A 15,254-nucleotide genomic window follows, 5' to 3' on the forward strand; every position below is an offset into this window, starting at 1 on the left:
CTATGTTTTTATTTATATTTGTTTATGCTTATTTTAGTTGTTAGAAAAACAAATCACTTATCTTCCTACCAGTAGTTTAATGACAAAGGTCTAGTATTATTTCTCCGCCCACATCCTTGGATCGATACTTGGTTCTTACCGATACTTTACTACATATATGACGGGGTACACTTGCCCTTTCGTGTGTGTTTTAAATGTTGAAGTATAAATCATTTTTATAAATTTAAAACCGAATCGTGTGTTAAATTCATTGTAAAAACATGTATATACGCGCACACGTCAAAAACCGAATTAACCAAAAACCGGTTATCAATTTTTTTGTACACTCGTTTAACCATAATTAGCTGAATCGAACCGAATCATTCTTCTTTTCATATATTTCTATCTTTTACACCTCTAGTTCATATATATTTCATATTATATATCTCCAAAAACCGAAGTGATTAACAAAAAACCGATTGAGTAATAAAATAGACTAATTGATGACTTTAGTTTCGGCTTCGGTTGAGGACAATTACCGAACCATGCACAACACAATGAAATGAATTACCCGATTACTTCGCTTTTGATATATATATATATATATATATATATCACAATAATGCTACAAAAAATATTATATGAATAAGAAAACTACCAAAAACAAGTATCACAATGTGATATGTCGCTCCTGCCGCATTGCGCGGGTATCCTGCTAGTATCATTAATTGATGTTATATCAAGAGTGGAGAGCATTGCCATGATTTTTGGAAATAGTAGTTTTAATCTACCTTAATTATCTAACGAAGAACCCAAAGTGTATAAAACCGACCCAGACATGATTCCAGCATGATCGATCCAAACGACCTTTGATTGCTTTTCGTCATTCCGGTTTTGATATAACGTCAATTCTAGAAATAAAAATGCGCGCATTATTTTCCTTCCAAGGAAAATGTTCAAATGTATCATACGCACTCCGATTAAACTCATTATAACGTTCTTGAAACCGTTGCGTCGAACTCTATGATATTAGATTTTAGGTTTTGAAATTTTAGTTTGTAGATTTAGAATTTTTGTTTAGATCATTGTGTCTTTTTATTTGACATTATATTTTTTTTTATTTTCGTCATTGTGTCTTTTCTGTAATTCATTTTGTCTTTTTTCTCGGTATTGTGTTATATCTTGCGGTTCATTATGATTCAATTTGTCTTTTTTCTTCCGCATTGTATTATATATTGCAATCCTTTGTGTCTTTGTACTCCTATTTGATTTAGGAGACTTCATCCGATAGCTTTACCCTATTTTCCAAAACCAATGTATATCTAAATAAAAGCGTCTTAAATAAAGAAGAAGAAAACATTTTATATACATCTTTTTAAAGGTAACTTTTATATAATTATTTCATTAATAACTTTGTACATTATGTGCATTAATAACATGTACACTATATAATTTTGTTAACTTATTATAATAAAAAATAACTTGTTAGTAAATAAATTATACAAGTGAAAGATTACATAAGTTAATGTTTTTGAAATGACTTAAAGTTAAAAATATATATGATGTACAAGCTGTTAAAACATAGTATTTTGATAAAACTGAAAAGAACTATAATCTTTGCCGGAATCATAAGACTTTTATTGGGGTATATGGTTATGGTAATTTTTTTTTTGTCTGAAAAGAACAAAACTTTTTAGAGGTCAGCATCCAACTTTTTAAAACTTAGGTTAAAGAGCGTGGGCTCGACAAGCACATTGAGGAGTCTGGTGTGGACTCGGTGGTGAAGGGGAACACCACCCCCACCCCGATGATGGTTCGGTTCTTTCGTGGGGATATCCCCAACTCTTCCGATGCTCTCTAAAACCGACTTCCACTTCACATCATGTTGAAAAGAGAAGGGGATGAAGAGAAACACCGCCCATCTAGATGAGGACGAAGAGGTAGGGAATGACATAGAGCTGATGTTGAGGACGTAAATGATGAGGACCACACCCCATGCCCTTAGAAATTAAAAAAAAAAAAAAAGTAGTCTGGAATCTATAATATTACAAGTTAATTCACATATGATTAAATTTTTGGTGGAGTTTCAATATTCAAATTAGGAAAAAAAAAGCAAAATACTATAAAATCATCCTCTACTTCATAGGTGCTAATTTATTGCTTTGGTCTAGTCACATGCAAATGATCCAGACTGTACGTACAAATAAGCATATCAAATCACATGTGATATAACACATGATTTTAACCTTCTTATAAATCACATAACTTTATAACGTTTAAGTACATAGCTTTTAAGGGACACCCATTTTTTGGGTATCAAGCTTGCTAGATTTTTTTTAATTATATTTTAGCCCTATTCTTTCTGTGAGATTTTATTTTCTTGAGTGGACAAGACGAATTACATTTTTTACTTTATCTACAAGTTATATATTTCAAAAGGAAACTTTATGGTTTCAATTAGTGCTAAAGGTAAACTTGTGTTGCAATCAACCAACTTAGTTCTTTCATAGATTTTCCCTTTTTCATATCTTTCTCTATGGGTCACATTCGAGCTAACCTAACCGTACCATGACTCGAGCCGTGACTCAAGTTGCACCCATAAACATGACCGGGCGGCTAACCGCATTGGGGTTGGTCTCAAACTACATAAAGAAAGTTGTACAATGTACATGAATAAAGACAAAACATAAAGGACTAATGATGGATAAAAATCATGTATACTTTACCAAACATCTACTCAAACTCCCATGTTGTTATTGCCTTTTTGACCTTTTTGGGTTCCTTCACAAAGCCTCATTCTCCATGAAATGACATCAACAATTTGTCTGAGTTGGAATTTGGAAGTGTGAGAAGTTATGATAAGACCCTACAATTTCCACAAATGACCCACATGTCCCTATACTTGTGTCCATGTTATCATTATTGGGTGTGTGTTGCAGTTGCACCACATCATCAATCATGTAAATACACCCTGTAGAGTTAGAATAAAGAATTTTATAACAAAATTTTTAAAACCCGGATCCGACTAGGATCGGTTCGGTCGGGTCGGGTCAAACCAAGGGTAGCCCATCTCCATTGTAGCTGTGTTCTGATGAGGAGGTTGAAAGTGTAATGATCTCATTCATATCAGACACACTATCTTGTAAATTCAATAGCAAATCTGAAGTGCTAAAGCTCAATGAGGGCTTAGCCCTTGGAACCACAGGCACCTCAGCCTCACCCTCAAGCATTTGAACCACACTTCGCATAGTAGGTCGGACCGCTGGGTCCGGGTGTGAACAAACCAACCCAACTAATAACACTCTCCTCATCTCGCCCTCCTCAAACTCACCACACAACCGTCCGTCCGCCGCTGCTAATAACCGCCCTTGTTGGTGCAAACCCCAAGCCCAATCAACCAAACTACTCCTTTGCCCATTCACCCCCACCCCAATTGCCTCCCTTTCAATCGGCCTCCGCCCGCTAGCCACCTCTAGCGCCACCGCACCGAAGCTATAAACATCCGTTTTCTCACTCGCTCGGCCCGTTAATAAATACTCGGGCGCCAAGTACCCCATTGTCCCGGCCGCCACCGTGGGGTCCGGCGACTTGTTTTGCTCAACTTGTCTAGCTAAACCAAAATCACCCAATTTGGCATTAAACCCTTCATCTAACATAATATTACTAGCCTTAACATCTCTATGAATCACTTGATTCTCACATTCATGATGCAAATAAGCCAAAGCAGAAGCCACACCCATCAAAATCTTCTTCCTATAAGCCCAAGACAATGTGAAACTTGACTCAAAAAGTGCTTTATCAAGTGACCCATTTGGCATCAAGTCATACACAAGCATAATCTCACCTTTCTCATGACACCAACCTTGTAACCTCAACAAATTCCTATGCCGAAGCGACCCAATAATCGATAACTCCGATATAAACTCCGACTTCCCTTGATCACCATTATGACTATTCCTCTTAACCGCCACAACATCCCCGGTATCCACCAATATCCCTTTGTAAACCGTCCCAAACGCCCCATGCCCGATCACCCGGGTCGGGTCAAAACATTTAGTTGCTTGTTTAAGCTCTTTGTATGAAAATTCTTTAGGGTTTTTGAAAATATCACTAGCGAAAAGCTCCGGTTTTTTCGCATGTTTGAACTTCTTGTTATAAACCCATATGAGCAAGATTGTACATAATGCTAAAAAGAATGCACCGGCGGTCACAACTCCGGCCACCGCTCCGGCACCCTGTTTACACAACTTATTATGACATTTACTCTGTTTTTGTGACGCATGACCCGTTTGTGCTGACACCGTTGGCGCCATTGACGGCGGCGTTGAGTTAACGGCGTTAGCAGCTGGGTTCATAAAAGTGGTGGTTGGTGACGGTGGGCCCGGCGGCGACGGTGAGTTCGGGCCCGGTTCATCAAAAGAAGAACTAAAACTCCACCACTCAACCGAGTGGACTTCAGTGCTCCCCTGAGTTGACCCGGCGAACCCGACAAACATGAACTCGGTCAAAAACTCGTTTAAATTTGTTTCAACTGATAAAATTGGAGATTTGGGTTTTGAACTCGAGTATGAAACGGAGATGTTGAGTTGCTGAGTTGACCCGGAGTACTCGACCCACGAGTTGACCCGGTTACCACTTTTCAAATTCACATTAATCAAATCCAAATCAGCAGCTTGATTCGACACCATTGAATCCAAATCAAACCCCACATGATTCCCATTAACATCTTTAAACTCAAAGTCCATCAACGTATCAAACTCAACGGAAACAGAGCTCGCCGGAATCCCCAAAAACCCACCGGAATCCCCCACCGTTTCATCGTCCGGCGAGATGACAAAAGCCAACCCACCACCGATTGAATCCGGGTTTAAATTTGCAATCGAGAATGAAAAATAAGTTATGAAGCTCGCCGGAGTTGGGGTTTCCGGTCGCCGGAATCTTACTGGTTTGTTGTATAAAACCCTTCCGGCGCCGGAATTCGGGACAGGAAGATCTTTGGTGAGTCGGACACTGTTGTTGAACATGTGGGCATCGCCTAAGAACTTTAAGCTGGTGAGTGTGAGTGTTTGGAAGTCAAACGACGTCGTTCCGGTGGCTGCATTGCCGGAAAAACAGAGGAAGGATAATATTAATAATAATGGTAACAGAGGCATGGTGTGTGGGTGTTAGATCTGAAGATTGGTCATGGGGAAATTGGGAATATTTGGTGGTGAATTGTAGAGAGAGAGTAGAGAGAGAGAGAGAGAGAGGGGTGGGGGTTTGCATGGAAAAGAACAAGAATAGAGTGATGAAAGAGATAGAATCCAAAGGAGACAAGTGGGTGTTTTGGAGGACACGTGTCTCTACCTAACGGTAATGCTATGATGTAAAGATGACTTTCATCCACAAAATTGTTTTTACTTAGAGCATATGTAGTGGGGCTCCATGTGGCGCCCAAAAGAGCCATAGCGCCCCCATAGCGCCCCGCACACCATTACGGGGGGCGTTATGACAAAAAAAATTTGAGAAGCGCGATATGCATAGCGCCGGTTATGTGGGAATCTTTCAAACTTTCCACCAATCAAATTTAAGCAATGTTTTTTATATTAATTAATAAAATTGAAAATTATTAAATAGTTAATGATTAGGCGGGGGCTTTATGACTACGGGCTTAAATCCATAAGGCCCCATAACGCCCACACGCTGACGTGGCGCGCCACATGGCGCATAACGCCCCTTTAAGGGCTTTATGACTACACATGGCCTTAGTTCTTTTCTTAACTTCAAGGTTGCGTAATGTTATTATTTTCTTTGTTATAGTTTATATTTGGAAATTTTTAAAAGATTACATGGGTGAATAATATGAGATGTGTTTGTTTGCACAAGTGGGTTGGTGGTTCAATGGTAGACAAAATCTTTTCAAACATTTAACTATAAGGTTTTAGGTTCAAATCTCACAGGAAACAAGAGTTCGACGTTAAAAAAAAGTGTTTGGTTAATGGTAGAAATTGGAATTCGATTATTATCGAATTTAGAGTCGGTTTCAGTTTTAATTGCGATTGATTCATCTAGATTGCCAAAAAAACAAGAAAAAAAGGAGATGATTGGTGATATATGTTTTTTAACGGTTAATTTTCTTTTAATCCATATCGTCTATCAGAGTCAGAATTGAACCTAATACTTCATCTTTCCTAACCCATGTGTTTAAGGTCACTCGTAGTCTGGTGGTATCCGGCGCCATAGATCACCATCCGCCTCATAGCGCCGGGGTACACTACCGCCCGGGCGCTATGGGGTTGAAAAATCGAAAGCCGTGATATGCATACCGTCTGGTTCATTGGGTTCTTTCTCTCAAACATACATATACATGCATACCTATGTAGAATTAAAGGGATATAATCCTACTATACACTCAAGTTATATAACCCATTTTTCTTACACATTTGCCACGTGTCGTATAACCTCACATCTATGGGGGTTATGAGGCTTGACCAATACATATGATCTAAAGGTTTCCCTTTGCCTGGGCAGGCTCCATAGTATATCTAGGGCCTCTAATGTTTTACAAAGTTTTTATATATAGTATATGTATTAGCCCAAATAAAGACGTTTATTTCAAGACTAAACACGTTTTTCATTGAAAGAGTCCAAAATAAATATTGTTTGGCAAAATAACGTCAAAGTTTCAAAGCCCATTTCACCATGATTTCCAACTATTACAACACAACCATAATCGACCTAATCATCATTATTTAGCGATCAAAAGCCCCTAAATACAACCGCATCATCGTTCCCACTTTCTATTGCAACCTGCATTCAATTTCTAGGCCATCGGCTATCACTAGCCGAAAAAAGTAAGGGCAATCACCCATGGCGTCGGGATTGGAGGAGAGTTTATCAGCGAAATTAGGGGCCCCACTTTATAGTTCGTTTGAGATCTCCAAAATCATAGGAACAGCCCTGAGCTTTGCCAATGGACCACCACCTCATCTGTGTGAATGGTGCTATATGGATGACATCATAATGGATGCTTTGGAAGTTTTGGAACGAAGTGATTTTTTCAAAATGACAATGGCTTGATTAAGGCGTTTAAATTTTTATTCAGTGTCAATGTCTCTTATTTGTGGGTTTGTAACAGAAACCGTAACTCTAATATTAGTTGGGTTGAGTGGTTACAAACTTACAAAGCCAACTAATGTTCATGTAATGCTTTTTTTTTTTTGCTTGTTCTTGCTAGTCGGGTATAGTTTTTTATATAGTCATCAAAAAAAAAAAAAATTAAAAATAGTCATTTAGGTTTTTGAGATTTTAAGTTTACTTGGTTATCATCGTTGGGTGGTGAGCATATATGCCCGACTAAAAAGGGTGATCGGGACCGGTAACCTTGACTTTTTAATCTCGAATTTGTAAAGCTCGACGTCTATGATTGTGGTAAAAGTGGCAACCTCATCTTTATCTTAAAGTTGGACAAGTAAAAATTCTTTTTACTTTTTTCTAGGTCCACTTCAAAAAAATTCATTCGGTTTGCAATATTTTAAACTACAAAGAAAGGCCTAGTAATATGATTGATGCTTTTGCCATATAAAAAAACAAACAATGACCTAGTTAGCAACTCTGTTTGCATTAGAAATCAACTGTACAAATAGTTTTTCAAAATACACATTTTTTTCAAGTGAAAAAAAAATCATTTTGTTAATGTGTATTGTTTTAGACTCAAGGTGGAGGGTGTGAAAGCGTAAAAGGAGAGGGGGCACACGATATTGGCAGGAACACTGCCCCACACACAGTACTGCCCAAAATACTCGATTTGGGGGGGGGGGGGGGGGAGGTGTAAGTGATGCCGCACTTATATCACACACGAATTATCGATTTGTACAATATAAATCAAGCAAAAAAATGTTGTAAGATGGGAGGCATGAGGAAGAAAAAAATTCAATGGTTGAAAGATGGTTTAGTGATAAAATGGCTGAGGATAGAAAAGAGTTAATGTGTCGTTGATTTAGAAAAGAGATAATAAAAGATGGGTCACCGCCCACCACTCGTATCTTGGGTGTGGATAAACTTTTTGAGTCTTATATATAAGGAATGTTATGAAATAACAAAAGTATTTCGATTGTATTTCGTTCGGAAATGGTCTATATTAGAAAAATTCAACCAAAGTCTTTAAATTGAACAAAAAACACTAGTAACAAATTTGTGTATAAGATTTGTTTTTCTTATGCGATTTTATCACAAGCCAAATATACACTTTAATTTCACCGACACACAAGCATATAAATGATTTTTTTTCGGTTTATCCACTTACCACTTACAACGTCCATTCGTTCACAATTGTCTTCTAACAATCTGCCTAGTAACGTCATTATGACATGTTGATATATGTATGGTTAAGTAGATTAACCAAGGGTTTGTAGTCTAACGGTATCAATGTGTTCAATAAAGGTGTTACTCCCTAAGTGGTTAAGGGTTCTAGTCTCATGGCAGACATTGGTGTAAATTAGAAGCACCTTTAGATGGTGTGTGTAAGTCAGCCTTAAAAAATATTAGATTAAATGATCGCTTATAAAAACAAGGAAAATGTTTAAGATATATGTATCGTATATGTTTAAAACCGATTATATTAATTTATTTAGAATGTAAGCCATGTCAAGTTGGTTTAAAATAAATGAACCCGAAAACAACTTACATATTTAGTTATATTAAAAACATCATTTGTAACCCAGTCACCGTTAAAATAGTGTAAATTATTTAAGACTCGTATAACCCATTTGTCTAAACAAGTCAAACGGGTTATACGAATATTTAAAGGACGAGATGGTATAATCTATAACCTACTTTCATTTTGTATATTTTTTAACTTTATGTAATAATTTACATAAAAGTGGAATTATATATAATAAATTATAACAGTGTGACCCTACCTAACCATAAGCAATGTGGCAGGATAAGAGTGGCTAAAAATAAAGAAAAAACACAGATCAATGACACTACTGAAAGGAGGCACGTGAGGTACAGCAACAACTGCTGAGGATAGACATTTTATTCCTGTAACAGACCATATATCAAACTGAAAAATCAACGGTTCAGAGAAATCTTTATTTCTACTTTGAAATAAATAATAATAATAAAATAATAATGTGTTTGAAATTACTCAATTGGTATGGATTTTTTTAAACTGCAAGAAATGACGTGTCAACCATCGTGACATCGGACGTTGTGGTCAAGGTCGATTACTCGACCGTCGGTAGCCCTTTGGCTCTCCTAGATGTGCGGAAACCCGACCTCCACTCGTCCGAAAGCACGACAGTGGTATAGATTGACATATGATTATATTCTCTCTTTTGTCAACTATATATGATTTGTTTAATATTTAATATTGGTTTTAAAACTAGTTTTAAATTATAGTCATCACAACTTAACTCAAGACTACAAGAACTATGTAGATGTGTCAAGAAACATTCCAGGATATTCCTCTACATTGTGCTCACAAAAGTTGCAATAAGAGTATGTAATATGCAACTTTTAGTCCTCACCTAGTGGATGGAGTTTCTTCTATACAGTGTTAGAAGTAATTTTTAGCTCACTAGTCGGGCGGTGAGGTGGGTGGGACTAGCGATTAATCAGGGGTTAATCGGAATTAATTGAAATTAATCGGGAGTAATTGTGATTAATCAGCGCCTAGTTGGGATTTTTACAACCATGCTTCTATACCACTCACGATGATCAAGTTCAATGTTATGTAAATACTCGTATGTTGTCATGAATGTCTATTAGTACTTGGATTGAGATCGAGTTATACGGATTATTTATGTGTTGACATTAGTAACTTTTGAGTCGTCTACTATCCAAAAACGGACTTAAAAGCTTTTAGTTACAAAACTATTGTCAATGCTTATAAATTCTTTTGTTGAATATAAAGGCTTAAAAATTTATGCTTTTATAATATGATTGACTTTTTCAATATAATATAAGGATGTTAAACCATGCAAAATTTAATCTTAAAAAGGTTGTAATTTGGAATGTTGATTGATTTAGGTTAAATGTTAGATTGTAAAAGGTTAGTGCTCAAATGATATTTCATAGGTATTAGAGGGTTGCTGTGGAAATATGTGAAGTTGGAGGACTAGTGTGCAAATCTTTAATACTTTTGGGTGTTTAACAAGATTCGTTTAGGTGAAGCAACACATGACATGATGATCACAGTAAAACATATTTAATAAAGAAAAGTTGTTAAACCACAAAATATTTCATAATGTTACAAACTTTATTCATTTTAATTTCATGGCATAATCTTAGATATGTCACATATAAAGATAACAATATTAGAAAACTTGATTAGTTTACACTTCGAGTCGTTTTTAGTTACTATTTACAAAACGACAATCTCTTCGAACCTCGCCGTCTTCCTCGGTTAGCGGGTTATTCTCTGACAAAGTGAGAAGAGCCTTAGAAAACTGTTGATGAAAGTAATCGTTATCCGTTGCCATGTTCTCAACAAATGGAGATGTAATCGGGTCCGAAACAAGTTGTTGATCAACTATAAGTAGTCCTTTGTTGTTCATAATGTTCTTGTAATACATGTTGTCTAAGATCATTGGTGTTTTTAGGTCATTTCTTGAATATTCCACAGCATTAGGGTCTGGGTTAGGATGGGGACAACGACGCTTGAGGTATTCAGCGTGGTTTGGGTCCAAGGTCGGGTCAACTGTCGGATAGAGCCGGCCCACTATGTTGGCACAATGGACCCTACCTACTGAGTGAGCACCTACATCAAAACTAATTGGATTATTAAATGTTTTATGACATAGTTTAAGTGAATATTGCTGTTACCTAAGAGAGCAACTGTTCCTTCAACATCAATTCCCACGGATTGAAAGCGCGAAAGAACATACGCCATCGAATCATTATGATTCGGTAGCAATTCATCGATTTCTGCAAGATGGCTTTCTTTGCTATCTTTTCGCCCGGTTTTCATCTCAATGTGTGGTCCTCCTAACTATGTAACACAAAGGAATAAACAAGTAACTATTAGAAATATTGTAACTTGTAAGTAAGTGTTAAGCCCATTAGGGTTTTAGTATCAAGGTAGATTATATCTCTATATAAATTTATATAAATATATAAATTCATGTACATTATTTTTATGAGACAAGAAATTTACAATCCTTTAATAACAACCTCATTACGATTTCCTGTTTAAAAAAAAAGCGTAATTACATACCAAAACGACACCATCTCTAGCCGAAAGAGCAACAATGTCCGCGCAAGAGACAGTCATGGGGCATGACTTCTCAAGTGCATCTTTGATTGTGTTTATGTACTTGAAGTTTCTCATCCCCATGTTTCTTGTTGATGTCTTTTCTGATTGTATCCCATTTATGCTCTCCAATAATATTGATGCGTCACATGACTATAAAAAACATAAACATTTCAAATGTGATCAGGGTCAGGAATAACGAATCTCTTTATGATAAACATAACCTTTTTACAAGTTCATTATTGAAAACCAAGAAAGTTAAAAGCGCGCGTAAATTATTACCTTAACCATGCAATCATGGAAGAGAGTTCTAAGCCAAGAAACCGCAGTGTTTCCATGTTTATGGTACAAACTTATAACTTCTTGTTTTACAATTTCTTCGGCGTTTGGACAACTTTCTGAATAGTAATTTAATCGGATTTCACCTTTACCTACAAAGATAGTATATAACACATTTATATAAATTACACTATGTAACGTATAGATGTTGACATTGATTTGAAAAAAAAAAAGATCGGTATGACCCTAATGAGTCAACATGTAGCCTTTACATGTTGTATATTTATAAAAGTACAAAAAAAAAATAAAAAAATGTGTGTAGAAAACTAGAAATACCAAAATGGAAGAATAAGAGGAAAATGAAGCTTAGATTGCAAAGCAGCTTGTGAATTGCCATAATCTGTATGCTTTATAAGCTTGTACCTTTGAGCAAGTATTACAACTATCTAACCTTCTTTATATAGAGGAGTCTTTGCGAGTGTAAATAAAAATTACAAGCATGCAAAGCTTGTCCACTTGGCCTGTTCTTTTTGACTTTGTGTTCCACTCCTCCACTTATGCCAAACTATTTATAAAAGGGTCACATTGTAAATTGATACTTTGATAGCATCTATTATTTACTTTTTTACACCTAAATTTTTTAGTCAATCTAACATATAAATGTAATTGGGGTGTATTTTACAATCAGTTATGGGTTTAATATAACTGATTTTTTTTTTTTTATTTGTGGAAGGGTTATGTTGCATTAAATGGTTATAATTGAAATCTTTTTTATTTGTGGAAGGATTATGCTGCTTTAAATGGTTACGTAAGTGATTAGCGAATGCATTATAACTTCTCGTGATTTCACAAAAAAAAAAAAAAAAAAAAAAAAAAAAAATTATAGATTCATAAGTTAGGGTTTGAAATCCTGTTGTAGCACGAAAGCACGACACGAATCTAATACGAATTTGTAAGTTTGGGTTTAGTATAAGCAGGTGGGGGTTAGTTTCAGGTCGAACCCATGAACTTGTTTAGCTAAACGAATTGGGTTCACGGTTGACCCACTGAACCCATTTATATTTTATTGTATTTTATTAATATGTGTTTTATGTCATAGACTAAATTGGTTGGGTATTTTATGTCAAAATCTGAAAGTGAAAAGAGAAATTAACATAAGATTTTATAATTAAAAACGTAATTGTTTTATATACATTTGTATTTTTTGTCACAGAAATGTAAATATAGAGTATTAATATGTAAAAAATCAAGTTAAATGGGTTATATTCGTATCAACCAGTGAATATTTATGTCGTGTTCAGGTTCATATGTCTCACACAACTTTTTGGATGAGGTCAAATTTTGGGGTTCGTGTTGGGTTGAACCCATTACCATGGTTGTTAAAAAACTGTCTAGACGTCGATTAGTCACCGATTAATCCCTAGTCTCGGGTTCACCGAGTAATTTTCATCTAATCTGCCAATTAATCACTAGGCAGTCAACAATTGTCAAATCCGGTCCTAATTGGCCAAAAATCGGTGATCGCCTAGCAATTCCAGCCAAAACTTGTAAATTTTGACGATTAATTCTTTCTACTTCAAAATATTGGTCGAAGAAGATGTTAAAACATGTCTACTTAGAAAAATTACATATAAAAATATGTGTATATAATATACATATAAAACTGAAATTTACATATAGAATCTCAATCCGATTATTCCCGATTAATTACTAGTCAATACTCCACCGGCCAACTGGTGCCTAGCGATTAACACTGCTAGATACTAAATAGACATTTTATATGGAGCTATAATTTCAGAACTGAAAAGATTAATGCGGTGAATATTTAAGTGGTATACTAGTAATCTAGTATAACATTTCACACCTATTGTGGTATCGTAATCATACATTCAGCTAGACCGCAAGACCCGCAACGCTACGTCTTTTAAATAAAAATATAAAAATGACATTTGTACTCGATTTTGCATACAATCTTGCGGATTTTCTCATTAAGTAATTATATTTAACTTTGTTTATTAATATTACTAGTTTACAAACCTGTATTTTACACTGGTTAAATATCGAAAAAACTGTAAATAAAAATTTGTATATTTTATATATAATTATTATCAGTGAAATGATTTATTACATAAAATGTGAAACAAAAAGAAAGTTACATTTTCAATTGTCCGTAAGTAATCCCTAACAAACACTACAACAACTAACTATTACATATATATATTTACAATTGTTTTTATAAATAGTTTATTTATTTTGCACATTTTTTTTCTTAATAATGTAATCGATCCCAAAATTTTACTAATAAAATTTGGTATTTATTTTTCCACCATAGAATCGTTGTTAGGGGTTTAGGGTTTTTTTTAATTCCAAACTCAAAACCCGACTCGAAGACGAAGTCACTTGAATCTTAAATGGACTGGTTATCGGGACACTTTTCCCAAGCAAAAAACCCGAACGGCCCGACCCAAAATAACCGATACTCGAAACCCAAATAAAAAACGAACGTTTGTTGTCTTTTGAAGGAGAGAATGTCATGTGGCCGTATTTGGAGTCTTTTATAAATTATGTAAACTATATAACGATTGATAATTGGAGTGGATAAATTATATGAATACTGAAAATTACAATTAGTAAGTTGATTTGGGAGGTTCTTGAAATGATTAGAAAAACACCAAGACAGCCGCCCCACCAACCAATCTTAAATTTAAAAATTATGTGTTATTTAAAAACAAAATGTACAAATAAAATCAGAAAACAAATAAGTGAACCGACAGATTTATGAAACTATAAATATGAAGTTTATATTAAAATTAAATCTATTATTTTTATAATCCTAGAAATAGCATTTCTCCTATTAGTCAATATATTAAGAGCAATTAATCCAAGACCACTTGTTGGATTAGAACAAACTCTGGCCTTAGAATGTGGAATTCCTAGTTAGGCAACAATGCATCCTTATTTTCAATTGTGGGATCGATCATTCACTACACCAAATACAAATTAGTCAATGAAAATTACATATTTTGACGATTGGATATCAAAGTTATAGCCAATGATATGTTTTTAGGTCATGTGTACACTTGTTGGTTAAGTATGAAAACTGACTGTCAGGAGAAACATACTAATGATAAATGATGTGATACATGTATTTATGGCGATAGTACACGCGTACATAGGGGTGGAGATTAATGGTGGGTTGTACTGATTTTTCGCTCGTAGTGTTAGTTTTATCGGAAAAAAATAGTACAAAATATTGGATTTTTAAGAGTTCGGCCCCCACCGAGTTTTTGTTCAAGCTCCGCCGCTGCGCGTACATTAAATAACAAGTTGTTTTAGACCCACAAACGTAACGGTTTGGACACACACTTATAAACGCATATAACTCATGCGTCATATTGGACACATTATATGCATCGCTGTAATATTTGACGCACTATTGTAAGTGATCTAGACATACCGTTGGATCTGAATAACCTAGACACGTCGTTATAAATAACACTATATCAACATTCTTTAAAAAGTTGAATCTTATAAATAGCAATGCTATACCGGAATAACAAACTCTCTCATTACTATATATATTAAATTCCAACTTGAAATCACTGTAGCACTGCTACAGTGCTACAGTGTTTTTTTCTTTGTTTTGTCTTTATGTGGTTTTGGGTTTTTTTATTTATTTATTTTTTTTTTTTTTGCTTTCTTTTTTTTTTCTTTTATTTTTGTTGTTTTGTTTTTTTTTTACTTTTAACTTTTAATTTTA

General features: G+C 35.1%; 2 protein-coding genes across 2 annotated transcripts; both read right to left on the reverse strand.

Annotated features, from left to right (window-relative positions):
• Window positions 1-2,572: 2,572 nt before the first annotated feature.
• On the reverse strand, window positions 2,573-5,254 carry LOC110898300 (L-type lectin-domain containing receptor kinase VIII.1). Its single transcript, XM_022145057.2, has one exon. The coding sequence runs from the start codon at window positions 5,130-5,132 to the stop codon at window positions 3,030-3,032; it is 2,103 nt and encodes a 700-aa protein (XP_022000749.1). The 5' UTR covers window positions 5,133-5,254; the 3' UTR covers window positions 2,573-3,029.
• A 4,947-nt stretch (window positions 5,255-10,201) lies between these two features.
• On the reverse strand, window positions 10,202-11,957 carry LOC110898301 (peroxidase 21). The gene is made up of 5 exons (XM_022145058.2): window positions 11,831-11,957; window positions 11,498-11,646; window positions 11,180-11,368; window positions 10,789-10,954; window positions 10,202-10,723 (listed from the first exon to the last, which is right to left on the reverse strand). The coding sequence occupies exons 1-5, from the start codon at window positions 11,889-11,891 to the stop codon at window positions 10,317-10,319; spliced, it is 972 nt and encodes a 323-aa protein (XP_022000750.1). The 5' UTR covers window positions 11,892-11,957; the 3' UTR covers window positions 10,202-10,316.
• Between the last annotated feature and the right edge of the window lie 3,297 nt (window positions 11,958-15,254).

This window comes from Helianthus annuus, chromosome 13, assembly GCF_002127325.2.
Source record: "Helianthus annuus cultivar XRQ/B chromosome 13, HanXRQr2.0-SUNRISE, whole genome shotgun sequence".
In the NCBI taxonomy this organism is placed as follows: domain Eukaryota; kingdom Viridiplantae; phylum Streptophyta; class Magnoliopsida; order Asterales; family Asteraceae; genus Helianthus; species Helianthus annuus.

Coding starts and splice junctions, on each gene's coding strand:
- LOC110898301 (XM_022145058.2), bottom strand. CDS start 11,891: ATGGCAATTCACAAGCTGCTTTGCAATCTAAGCTTCATTTTCCTCTTA. Junction 11,647..11,830: donor CCTCTTATTCTTCCATTTTG/GTATTTCTAGTT, acceptor CTATCTTTGTAG/GTAAAGGTGAAATCCGATTA. Junction 10,955..11,179: donor CTAGAGATGGTGTCGTTTTG/GTATGTAATTAC, acceptor TGTGTTACATAG/TTAGGAGGACCACACATTGA.
- LOC110898300 (XM_022145057.2), bottom strand. CDS start 5,132: ATGCCTCTGTTACCATTATTATTAATATTATCCTTCCTCTGTTTTTCC.